The sequence below is a fragment of the Lontra canadensis genome, unplaced genomic scaffold (assembly GCF_010015895.1).
Source record: "Lontra canadensis isolate GAN:19392208 unplaced genomic scaffold, GSC_riverotter_1.0 scaffold81, whole genome shotgun sequence".
Lineage (NCBI taxonomy): Eukaryota > Metazoa > Chordata > Mammalia > Carnivora > Mustelidae > Lontra > Lontra canadensis.
Genome location: NW_022631075.1, coordinates 162,554 through 175,519, shown reverse-complemented (window position 1 = coordinate 175,519; position 12,966 = coordinate 162,554). Strand labels below are relative to the sequence as shown.

Genomic DNA, 12,966 nt, shown 5'->3' with positions numbered 1-12,966 from the left:
GTCTCTGTCTCCCCTGCCATGTTAAGGACCAAGAACAACCGGTGGGAAACTTGGATCTTTGTTTTTTTGCTCTAAGAAAAAGGAGGAGGAAGGGGTGAGGGGAAGCAGAAAGGGGTGCATGTAGAACCAGCCTCCAGGGGCCGTGGCCCACGCAGGAAACCCAGCTGTTCTCAGGTGCCCCTCTGGGGCCTGGCAGACGCCAGCTCAGACTGAACTTTGGCATATGGTTGTGTGTCAGGAATACTCCGCTGGGAGTGTGTGGGGGAAGACATGTGAGCATAACGAACTTTCCAGATGGCAGTCCCAGCCCTAGCCCTGTCTCTCGCTCTTGGAAGACCCGATGGCATGACTGGGTGAAGGGGCTACTTGGGCCGCCATTCTGGCAACAGCAGCTGCGGAGGGGCTCAGCCCATCCCTCTCCAGGAGCAAATGCGCACTTAGGGACCTAGCCTGAAAGCAGGTGCAGGCAGCAGAAAATGCTGCTGGTTAACACAGCCTGGGATGCTAAGGCGGGCCTCCTGACATGGACCAGGCCCTTCTTGGCTTGCTCTGGGTCCCTTTCTGGTTCCTTGAAATCTTGGTAGAGTTCCCACCCACCAGAAACTCCCAACTCCTTACATAGCCCGCTGGTGGTTCCTGTCTAGCTGCTTCGGACTGCCCTTCTCTCTTCCCCTGGGGCCGTTGGCAGTTAGCACTTTTCTTGAGTACACACAGGCCTCTTTTTCCTTCCCCCTGGCTCCTTGGAAGCCTGCCCCAGTTTGAGGCTCTCCCTGCTTTACAAAACCACTAACAGTTAGAAGCGCTGGGACTAACAGGTGAAGCAAGGGCCCTCTGCTTCCCAGGGCTGAGAATGGCTTGGCTGACCTTGGAGACCAGGGAACCGGGTGGGGGCAAGCACGGAGGCAGCTCTCTCAAGCTGGCGGGGGTGGGGGGGTTTCCCAAGTGTCCCATGGCATCACGTGTTACTTGGGGACTCTGCGGAGAGAGGTAACCTCCCCGAGCCCTAGCAGGAGCAGCTTCTGTCGATGGGAGGCTCCCCACATCCCAGGCACCGCGCCCAGCGCCTAATGGACCGGTTGCCCGTGGGGTCCTCACCCCAGCCCTATGAGCTAGTCACTACTTGTCCCTGACTTGACAGATGGGCAAACTCAGAGGACTTAAGTAACTTGTCCGAGGTCAGAAGGTGAAGGGGGTGGGACTCTCACTGAGTCTCATTTCCAAGCCTAGTCTCTTGCCCCTTAAACTGCGCCCCCATTGTGTTTGCCCCCCATGGCCTGGAGAGAGGAGGAATTGCTTTTTGAAGTCCTTTTGTAATATTTACCGGACGCTTAGGCACGGACCAGGCCTTGTGCGAAGCTCCTTTGAGTCCCCCGACCACTGGACAGACGTGCAAGGAACCAGAGTCACAGGGAGATGACCTGGCTTTTCAGTGGTGGCGTGGAGCATAACCCCATGACCGTGAACCTCATCCCCTGACCCCGCCCTCCCCTGCTGTCCCAGAAGCCACCTGGGCAGTTCGCTGTGCGTGGACCCATGGTGACCTTCACCGTGGAGCCCACAGAGGCCTGCACTTGAGAAGCCATGACTTCTAAGCCAGTGGCCATTCTGCTTTGGGGCAGGGAGGAGCTAAGGGAAGATGGGGACCCACCCAGCTTGCGTTTGGGGGACTACTTCCTCGCTTGTGGGTCATTTGCATGAGAAGGGAGAACCCAGATTGCTTTTAAGCACATTTTCATTTTCTCCCCTCTCCGCCTCCCCTCCCAAATTAGGGTGAAGGTTGCCGCACGGTCCCCCTGGCTGGACACGTGGGGTTTGACAGCTTGCCCGACCAGCTGGTGAATAAGTCCGTCAGCGAGGGCTTCTGCTTCAACATCCTGTGCGTGGGTGAGTATTTCCACAGCAGGAAATGCTATTACAGAATATGGATCCTTTAATGGCTGCATGTGGCTTGGCAGGTAATTAGGTTAAATACAGTGTCATTCCGGTCCATTTGCAAAAATGTCTTCCTCCTTCTTCCTCTTTAATCCCTCTGTTTGCCTTTGTGAGCAGCCAGCCCTGATGATATTTTTCCCCGCTCAGACCAGAACACCAGGCCGGACCTTGCAGGGAAACTGAGCCGTGTGACATCCAGTGGAAATTTTTGTAAGGGAGCTGGCTGGCTCAGCTACCGTGGTCAAGTTCACTTGGACTGCAGGAAATAGGAGCCAGGGCAGGACTAGGAGGGAGGCTGATGGCTGTGGTAGGATGCCTGCCAATCGGCTGTGGGCAGCGGGGTGAGGCTCTTTCCTCTGCAGCCCTGTGGTGCTCCATACAGTCTGAGCTCAAGGCGAAAGTTCTTTTCTTCCCTTTGAGCATATCTCCACTCAGGGATGCCTGGGTGGCTCAGTCGGTTAAGCTTCTGCCTTGGACTCAGGTCATGACCTCAGGGTCGGGGGACTACAATCCGGCTCCCTGCTCAGCAGGGAACCTGCTTCTCCCTCATCCTCTGCCTGCCGCTCCCCCTGCTTGTGCTCGCTCTCTCTCTCTCTCTCTCTCTCTGACCACTAAATAAATAAATGAGAATCTTAAAAAAATATATATCTCCACGTGGACCCTTAGTCTCAAATGTGGGAGCCAGGCGTTCATCACCTCTCATGGGCTAATCACAGCGCCAAGAGAGTTCAGTAATGTTTGTGAAATGAATGAATGAGTTGACCCCCACAGGCACCATTTGTTCTATTTCTCAAACACTTGGCGTAGTAGCAATTTGAGTCCTTCCTAGGACGCTGTGGTGTGAGCAGAGTGAGTACCATTTGTATCTTCACGGAGCAGATGGAGACCCAGACATCTGGGGAGGATAAGAGACTTGACCGGGGCAAGGCAGAGTAGGTGGGGGAGCGCGGACAAGACCCGAGGTCTGGCTGTGACTCCTTTGACCTTCTCACGGCTTCTTTAACTGCTGCCAGCGACATCTCTTGAGAACGCAAAGGCGCTTCGAAAACGGTCAGGCACCGGCCACACAAACACGAGGAACAGCAGTTCCTTGACATTCTTAGGCTTTCCAAAGTCCCAAATTTGCAAACACGATGATAGCATACGATTTTCACTGTATTGAGCAGCAAAGTCTACCTGCACATGTTCAGCACCCTTCTTCCAAACCTTAATGACTGTAGAAATACTGTAATAGTCTGTTTGTCCGCTGGTTGGAACACTCAGACACTCTTGCTGATTGCCCTTTCTTAGTTTTCTAGAGAGTGTATGGAGAACTCATTCATGTTTAGGCTCCAAACCCCCGCTGAACTGGATATTTGACTCTTTTTAAAATTTTTTTATTTTTTTAATAATTTTTAAAAATGATTTTATTTATTTATTTGACAGAGGGAGATCACACGTAGGAAAAGAGGCAGGTGGGGGGTTGGGGGGGAAAGCAGGCTCCCTGCTGAGCAGAGAGCCCGATGCAGGACTCAGTCCCAGGACCCTGACACCATGACCCAAGCCGAAGGCAGAGGCTTTAACCCACTGAGCCACCCAGGCGCCCCGGATATTTTACTCTTTAATGTCATCTACAGTTCTATTTTCTAACTAGGGTCATTCATTTTCTTGGACTCTTTCTTTTTCTTTTCCTCCATCCTTAGAGCTCTCTTTGTTGTTTTTTTTTTTAAGATTTTATTTATTTGACAGAGAGAGAGTGGGAGAGAAAGAGGGCACAAGCAGGGAGAGCAGCAGAGGGAGATGGAGAAGCAGGCTCCTCACTGAGTGGGGGGGGCTCGATCTCAGGACCCTGACACCATGACCCGAGCCGAAGGCAGAGGCTTTAACCCACTGAGCCACCCAGGGGCCCCCTTAGTGCTCTTTCTCGATCATTTCCTGTAGGAGAATAACTGGGCACTCAGGGTACAAGTAGACAACAAGGAGGCCACTTCTTAGTATGGATGACAGGTAGTCAGCTAGGCTCGCTCACTGGCCAAATGACTGTCCCCCACACGTCAGCTTGGGAACTCAGGAGATGACAATATAGGCATCACAGAATTACATACCGTGGGCCTGGGCATCCAGAGCTAGGCCAGCAGTTCTTCAAGTGCTAGAAGTCTACTGCTCGTGGTTATGATGCGATGCTATTAGGAGAAGGACACAAAATAAACAGAAGCCACAGTGCTCAACGCCGAGGTGTCATCATGTCCAACATCGGCATTGCCAAACTGCTCTGATCTTTGGGCGTTGGCCAGCTTACTTCGTATAATATTTGATTACCGCAAAATTTCCGTGCAAAGATATTGGATTCCCTTGGCATCCCTCCCGGAGCTCCGTACAACCTGCACTGAAGCCGAGGAGCTCAGAAGTGACAGGACAGACCCACCCTCATCAACCTGTCAACGAGGGGCCGTCTGGCGGGTGACTGAGGCTCTAGGAGGGAGGTCGCAGAAATCGGAGTGGCCCTCTGAGGGCCGGAAGTGTAGTGCACTTGGACCGCCAGTCCGTGGGCTCCCTCAGGGCCCTGAAGAGGAGGCAGCCAAGCTCAAGGCAAACGAGTGGGAGGAAGAGTGAACCCCCGTCCTCGAGTTCCCGCCCAGGCGCGGGACAGCGGCAGCCACTCGGCGTGCCCCTGCTGGGGTAGAATGTTTCCACCGCCCCAGACCCTTCGAGAGGGGAGGAGCAGGAAGGAGATCCTCACCCCCAAGAGTCACCCCCTCTCTTTCTTGCGGCACCTGCCAGGTCCCAGGAAATCACCCTAGTAGGCCCCCTCTTGGCGCTGCAGAGGCGCCCTGTGGATGCCCCGGCCTGGACTGAGTTCCTTTCATTCCCCATCCCTGATGCAAATAAGCCGGCAGCCTGCACACCTCCTGCTCTCTGTTCTCACAACCCTGTCATTGCTCAGAGAACCCACAATTTGGGTCGAGGTCATGAGTGGTTTAGATGGGCTCTTAGGCTGCAATCTCAGCCCAGCCATGGGAACGGGTACTGTCACCGGCTTGGCCAGGGGTCTGTAGCTTGCCTGCGGGAGGTGACCTTTTCTCCCGCAGGACTTTCGGTGGCCTTGCCTTCAGGCCTACGGCTGGTGCATAACTATCAGGTTTACTCCTGTAATGACTGTTCTCAGGTAAGTCTGTTTGGGCCTAGCCTCTGTCCTCCCGAAGGATTTTCTCTTCTTTTCTGGAAGGACATGTTAAGGTCGAACTGATAGTAGCCGTAGCTTCAGTTATGAACAGAGACCTAGGACATTCGGATCACAGCATTGTTTATCTGGGTGCTGGGCTGCTGGCCGTAGGGGTCCAAGCCCAGCAGACTGAGTACCCTCTACGCTGACGGGAGTGTGTGCCCCTGAGCACAGGTGCGTGGTGGGACTGAGAGAGAGAAGTTTTGTGAATCCAGAGCCTAATTCATAGTAAGGCTACCAATAAATGGCACCCAATAGAGGGCCTGTTATGTCTCCTGTTATGACTTCTATAATTATTATTATTATGGAATAATTACTGAGTGGGCTGAGGTTGCCCTCTCCATCCCCAACCATCCCCCACCCCCGACAAAAAACATATACTAATCGCTTAGCTCTGGAACTGGCAAAGATCCCAGGAGCCTAGATCTAGTGCAGGAGGCCTCAGCCACCAGAGCCAGCAGGACGAATGTCCTGGGGCCTGTTGCTCTTTTCTGCCGGGAAGGAGCTCTGGAGGGACGCTGCTCTCCAAATGTACCAGCAACAGTGACGCCCATGAAGAGTGCAGAGAGTCATAATGATAATATTTACTCTGAAGCTGCTCAGGATTCCAGGCTCAACTGGGCCGTGTTGAACTTGGAATAAAACACACACGAGAAAGAGATCTGCAACAGGCAGGGCGAGCCTACTCCAGCACACCCCTCGGGGCCAGGCCTCAGCAAGGTCAGGAAGGAGAAGAGGGCAAGGTTACCGAGCCAGCTATGACCTTGTTCCTGTCGTTAGGCTCCCTAGAGTTCCTGGAGAGTTTCTTTTGGAATACCTCCTTGTTGAACCTGGGAGACGGCTCTCTTCGTTCGCAGCTGGCAGAGACCTCCGCTGCGGGGACCACGAGCTCCCTGCAAACAAGGACGGTGGCTATCCTGTGCACTGTTGTATCTTTCGTCCCTAAAATCATGCATGGCTCCGGTGAGAGGCCCCGTGAACATTTGTCGAGTGACAAATGAGCTGATGTTGCATGCCCGTGGGACACACTTGGGCGTATTGGTTATACGTCTTTGCTCCAGTGTCTGACTGGATTCAAGGCCTCCTCTGCCAGTGACTCCTTAGGGATCCTAGACCAGTTCCTTCCTCCCATTTTTTACAGATGAGAAAGGAGAGGAATGGAGAGACTGGGGAGTAGGGCAAATTCACATGGCTGGCAAGTGGCTTGGCTAACCCTTCCGTAACCAAAAGACAAATAGTAATATCTACTTCCTAGGTTCATTGTGGGGAACAAATAAGGAAAGTTTCGTGTCACAGCTGTGCCTGGTACGTAGAAATGCTCCAGAAGCCACCGCTATCATTATTAGTCCGAACCTGTTCGTTTTCTGGGGAATGCATCTGTCTGGGCAAAGGATGTGGATATTAGCGGCAGACAAGGAAAAAAGGGTGGATTATCCCAGGCAGTGTAGTTTGAAAAAGCGGATCTCATGTTACACGTTTCCAATGGAAATTCTTTGTTTAAAAAAACGGGTGTTTCCAGCATCCTCTCTCCATCAAGCAAAGTGAGATAGAGTCTTCTGGGCCAGTGATGACGACCTTAAAAGGGTTAAGAAATCCCGTTGTCTGTTGGAGGAGGGAGGAGAGAGAAATTGAACCCTGGGGACTCCCCGGGTTTTCTGTTGGAAACTGCCAAGTCCCCCACCTTCCTGCAGGGGTGTGGAGTCTGCTGACCTGACCCGATCCTCCTCCATGCTGGGTCCCCAGGGCAGCGTGGGAGGGGACCGCATCCTAGGCTCAGGCTGGGTCCGTGCCAACCACGAAGAGGGACCCCCACACCCTGCAGGCTCCACACTGATGGACCAGCTCGCTTGATTCTCTGTCCTCTTCTCGGGTTGCATTTATCACAATTCCCTGGACGCCTGCGGGTTCCTGTCTTCCACTCATCGTTGGGCATCCAATTTCCACAGCCCTTTTGTGCTGGCAGGCATTCGCGTGGTCATTTGCCCTGCTGCTCCCTCCCCTGCTGCACTGCCCTGCCCTGCCCTACCCTGTCTGGCGGCCCTCCATTCCTCCAGCTGTGCAAACAGCAGCTGCCTGAGCTGCCTCCGGGCACGGGCACGCCTGGGCTAAGCCCTCTGAGGAGCACGGAAGATGCCCCATTCCTGCTCTCTGAGGATCTTGGGATCAGGGGCCAGGGAGCCAGCTCTGGGTGCTGGGGGGACAGGGCCCAGCACTCTAGGAGCTGCGGGGAGCTTAGCCGAGAGCTCACAGAGCAGAAGGAGGTGGGGATGTCCCTGGAAAGTTCATCAGGCGCACACAAACATGGGCTCCAAGGGGCCCAGAGGGGAGGTGAGGGAGCCACCTGCTGTGTCAGCGGCTCTTGTCTCCTGCTCGAGGGAGCTACACCCCCACCTGGGGCGGGGAGAGGGGGTGATACATTCCATTGCTTGGCCAAATATGTCACCTCCCATGGCAAAGGCCCCACCTCACTCAATCTTTCTGGAGACCCAAATACTTCCTGTTCCTTTAGGGAGGGGGGGAAAAAGGGGGCCTCTTCTGGGAGAATCTTTGCCGCTAATAGGTATAGCAGACCTTGGCTGGAAACATGATCTGGGGGGACCATTTCCCTGCACCCTGGCAATCCACCACGGTAGTGAGGGATAGCTACGAAGCTGGGTTGGGGGGCTGGGGAGCCAGGCTGAGTTGAATGTTCTTCTTGTTCTCTCTCTCTCTCACCAGTCGCTACACACACAGAAAGCTCTCATCCGAGACAGATTTGAAAAAGCCCCCCCCCCCCATATTCATGGATCATCATTCAGGATGAAAGGCACGCAGGAGGCAAAGCTAGACACACCCAGAGGGTGGAAGGGGAGGGGGCCCTTTGCTTTACACGTTGTTGTGGTGCGGCTCTAACCCTAGCCCTGGAGAGCAGAAGAGCAGGGTGTTCCAGAAGAGGCAATCCCGGGTGATTAGCTACTGAACCCTTTATTCCTGGCATTCCTGACTCGCTGCGGTGGGGGGCAGGCTGGAAGCCCAAATACGGTTTGGATCTCTGAAGATGACAAACCTCTGTAGCGCCCAGCCCAGCTTGGGGCCTTCTGGCACATTCCTCCCCAACTCCCAGGCCACCAACTAACTCTCCTACAACGTCTTCTTTCCCTGAAGACCCCTTGGCTCCTGGCAGTGGCTTGACCTCCCTCAGGTCTCTCAGGAATGACCTCCAAAAAACTTTACCAGTGTCCGCGGGCTTTCCCCCCACTCCTCTCCCTGGGTGTGAAAGTCAAGACTTGAAATTCCAATGGTTTAGTTTATTAGTATCCCGCAGCCTGTTAGTTAAACAAACAAATGACTGGTTTGTTTGAAATTTAAGAAGAAGAATGTGTGGCCTGCTAATTTCCCTCCCTGTTAGCTAAAAATGGCCTCCCCACTGGGATACACATCCGGGCTTGTGCAGAGCGCAGTCTGGGCCCAGCAGGGTGGTGAGGTGGCGATGAAAATCAAAAACAGCCCTTTAATTTTTATCACAAAAGCTATGCATGTTCCACTCAGAAAACTTGGAAAATACACAGAAGCAGGAGGAGAGAAAGGAAAACCGCCCATCACCCCCACCATGCAGTGATAGCCGTCTTGCTAAGAGTGTATTGTGTGCCCTTCTGGACTTTTTCCAGGTATAACTGCTACCTCTCCATCACTGCCTGCAACAGAGTTCTTTTTCTGACGATAAAAGCCGTGCATCCGCAACCTTCAAATGACAGAAAAATAGGAAGACTAAAAGGAAAATTACCCAGGTTCCACTCTCCTGAGATGCTCCTGCTGATACGTTGATGCAGTTCCTCTCAGTGTCTTCCACTTACCTGAGAGCCAACAGTCTATCTAGTTTTACACACTCTTCGGTTACCACGAACGTGCTCCCACGTCAAAACCCGATGTGGGGTCCGCAGGGCCGTTGTGGGAACGGACCATAATTTAATCTTTTGCTTTTCAGGAGAGACAGGTTTGGGCAAGTCTACCCTCATGGACACCTTGTTCAACACGAAGTTTGAGGGGGAGCCGGCCACCCACACACAGCCGGGTGTCCAGCTCCGGTCCAACACCTACGACCTCCAAGAGAGCAACGTGGGGCTGAAGCTCACCATCGTTAGCACAGTGGGCTTTGGGGACCAGATCAACAAGGAGGACAGGTAAGGAAGGGGACGGGGTGTGGAGGCCGGTGGGAGGCTACAGGGAGGAGCCCACCTTGGGGACCTGCCTGGACCTCGTCCCAAAATGGCCGCGGACATGTACCAAGCACCGCCCCCCACCCCAGGTTTCCATTTCCACCAATCATTGTAGTCCATGCACTCTGCCAAAAGAAAGTTATCTTTCTGAGATACATGGATGAGGTCTCTATTCCATGTGGCAGACACGTACTGAGTCCTTCCTACCTTGTGCCCTGACAATCTAAAAAAGAATGACTTTGTCTCTGCCATTGAGGCACTCACAGGGAAGGCCAGTTTTGAACAAATAAGTTCCATCGAGTGTGATATGCTCTGGGAAGAAAAGGGTACAAAGAGGTAAAGGACAAGTAACAAGGAGTTCACGAAGGAGACAACAAAGGTCTGGGAGGCCTTCCCTCCTCATCTGAACCTTGAAGGATGAACTCTTGCCAGACAGACAAGGGAATGGGGGGAAGGGAAGTCCGGGCTGGGGGAATGCTTGTACAAAGGCAAAGTGTGGAAGACTATGGAATGCTCTAGAGATCTATGGCTTCCTCGGTTTAGCTAGCTCAGAGACAGATAGACTGTGGAGCTAATGAAGCTTAACCTTCATGGCCCTCATTTGCATAGGCCTTGCCAAGTTCCTGGAACTAATTTGTCGTCATAATGTTGTTTTGACTTTCTGGAGGGCCCTTCTAATTGCATAAGCTTAATGTCCCACAGTACCTGTGTCTGCCCCTGGGCTGGGGCTTGGCGTGAGCGAGGGAAAAGTCAGAGGAGATGAGCCTGAAGAGGGAAGCAGAGTCAGGTCATGGGGGAATTTCTAGAATGTGCAGACGTGGAGTCATTGAGAGGTTTTATGAAGTAGAATGAGATAGTCTTAGGGCGTCTGGGTGGCTCAGTCAGTTAAGCATCTGCCTTTGGCTCAGGTCATGATCCCAGGGTCCTGGGATGGAGTCACGAGGTGGGCTTCCTGCTCATCGGGGAGCTGCTTCTTCCTCTCCCTAGCCCCTGCTTGTGTGTGCTCTTTCTCTCTCTCAAATAAATAAATAAAATCTTAAAAAAAGAAGGAGATAGTTTGATTGGCCTTGAAGTAGGTTCTTTGGAAGGGTAGGGAGGGCAAGAAGACCAATTAGGAGACTATTGGACCAATTAGATGGAGGCCAGAGTTAACACAGGTGCTGAGATAGGAAAGAGGAGGCAGGTTTGGTAAATATGGAGTAGGTAGAATCAACAGAACTCGGCAAAGACTTGGTATGGGGTTGTGAAGGCAAGAGAAGGATCTAGAACGAAGCCCAGATTTCTGGCTTTGGAGAGTGGACAAATGGTGGCAGCATTCAGCAGGAGAATTAATTTTAGACCTGTTGAGGTTGAGCTGTCCGCGGCCTACTGAGACCCCCTGACGACCTTCTGCGGTAGGCAGCTGAATATGTAGGGGTTAGAGGTTGGCAGAGGGTCAGCCCTGGAAATATGGATTGGGATTGTCGAGGTAGAGGTGCTATGTTCCGACTGCAGACTCATGCAAGATCACCCAGGCATCAGAGTGGAGTGTGGTAAACACTGGGGTACAGACAAAAAGCTGAGGGTAAGTCAGCAGATGGAGCAAAGGACCCATTCTGGAAACAGACCGAGCAGGAATACGCAGAGAGGTGGGAGGAGAGACTGCGGGGCTGTGGGGGGGGGCGGCTCGTGTTAAGAGGGGGGGGGGGGGGGGGTGGGTGTGGGAAGGTTTAGACACCGGGATGTGTTGAGGGAGGGGGTCAGGTGCCATGTGCATTTCACTAGATGTCACATGGTTCGCGCACGGCCTGTCTCAGAAAAGGCCATTCATCATTCTGAGGGGTGTCTGTTCATCCTTTGAGGATTCTCTTGCTTCTTAGCCAAACTGGATCCCCAGTTCTCCTGTTTCTCCCTTGAAGTTCCAACAGTCGTACTCATGTCCCGATAATGAGTAAATATATTTAGCTTCTTAATAATTGAACTGAATTTGGTTTTTCATTGGGAATTCTAGACGGACATCTCTGCTTTTTATAGCTTTGCTTATTATGCTAATTTTGTTCGGGTGAGAATAAATCGGACCCTGGGCAAAGGGGATGGATATATGGGGTTATCTCAGCTGCAGATGGCTCGGGAACTTTTCAATTAAATTTCTCACGATTCTCGGCAACATGCATTTAACATATCTGACATTGGAAACAGCTTTGGTGATGACAGTTTGGGAGGACTGAGCTGATACGGCCCCTTAGAGGCTAATCTACTTCCATTACATTGGTAATGTCCTTATTGTTTTTCCTGATTATAAACATGATGCATACTAATACAAAATCAAATAATACAAACTCAAATAAGTAGAAATGAAAAGCCTCTCAGAAACTGGGCCGGAGAGCAGAGGTGGGGCAAGCTCCAGGGATTTGTAATAAAAAGCAGTGTTTTCTCCATACTGATGGGATCACTTGGGCATAGCTAAGTCAGTGCAGCCGCACTAAAGCAGAGAACCAGAATGCAATCCTTTACCCATGGTGCATGGTCTTCTAAGAAGAGCAGTGATTAAGGCCGTACCCTGGGGAAAACCACTGTTTAATAAAAGATGCAGAAGCATGGGACGCCTGGGTGGTTCAGTTGGGTAAACGTCTGTCTTCAGCTCAGGTCATGATCCCAGGGTCCTGGGATCATGCCAAGCATCTGGCTCCCTGCTCAGCGGGGAGTCTGTTTCTCCCTCTGCCCCCCCACCCCACGCCGGCTTGTGTGCTTGCTGGCACTCTAACTCACTCTCTCTGTCAAATAAATGGATACAATCTTTCAAAAACCAAAAAGATGCAGGAGCACAGGAACTCAAGAGGAAGATGGAGGACAAGCTAGAAAGAGGTGTGTTTAGGAACTTAGGTTTTGGTCCAGACTGACCTGGGTTCAAATCCCATCTTGCTACTGATGAGCGGTGTTGGTACAAGTGTTCTGTGCCGCTCTCGGCCTATTGATAGCTATTGTCCTGGCTGGTCCCACGCTTGTGGCTTCTTACGATTGCAAGACGGTCTCAGCAATAACCACCAGGGAACTTGGAGACCAGGAAAGTTTATTATTTGCAGGTCCTGGAAAGCACATGGCACAGCTGGGACCACACAGCGAGGTCGCAGGGTAGAGAAAGAGAAACCAGGTGTGGGTCTGGCGGTCTGCTCTTATTGAGATGGAGAGTTTAGGTCTAGGATTTGGTGGGCTTGCTCTAGATGGATGGATTTATTTATTTATTTATTTATTTATTTATTGGATTTTATTTATTCACTTGAGAGAGTGAGTGAGAGAGAGAGAGCACAAGCTGGGGGAGGTGTAGGGGTAAGGCAGAGGAAAAAGATGACTCCCCGCTGAGCAGGAAGCTGGACACAGGGCTCGATCTCAGGACCCTGGGATCATGACCTGAGCCAAAGGCAGACGAGAAACCTACCGAGCCACCCAGGCACCCCTAGATGGGCAAATTTAAAACATAAGAGAATTCTAAGCAGGAGAAGAGAAAAAACATGTGGCCCACATGGTATCTTATGGAAATCAACTACGATTTCTGAAACAAAGGAGCCCTGTGGCGGGTGGTGGCAGCGGAGGGAGGGCTGACTCTTTACCTGAAGGAGGCTGGCAGTGTGTTTATTCCAGATAGTCAGTTGTCTTTGA

The 12,966-nt window shown here is 52.2% G+C and overlaps 1 protein-coding gene across 7 annotated transcripts in view; it reads left to right on the top strand.

Annotated features, from left to right (window-relative positions):
- Positions 1–12,966, top strand: part of SEPTIN6 (septin 6) — a 61,950-nt gene that overhangs the window by 15,184 nt on the left and 33,800 nt on the right. For all 7 annotated transcript variants that reach the window (XM_032882279.1, XM_032882278.1, XM_032882276.1 and 4 more), the window contains 2 exons: positions 1,770–1,884; positions 9,099–9,294. In XM_032882279.1, the coding sequence (XP_032738170.1) occupies positions 1,770–1,884; positions 9,099–9,294 (311 nt within the window). The remainder of the gene's footprint in view (positions 1–1,769; positions 1,885–9,098; positions 9,295–12,966) is intronic.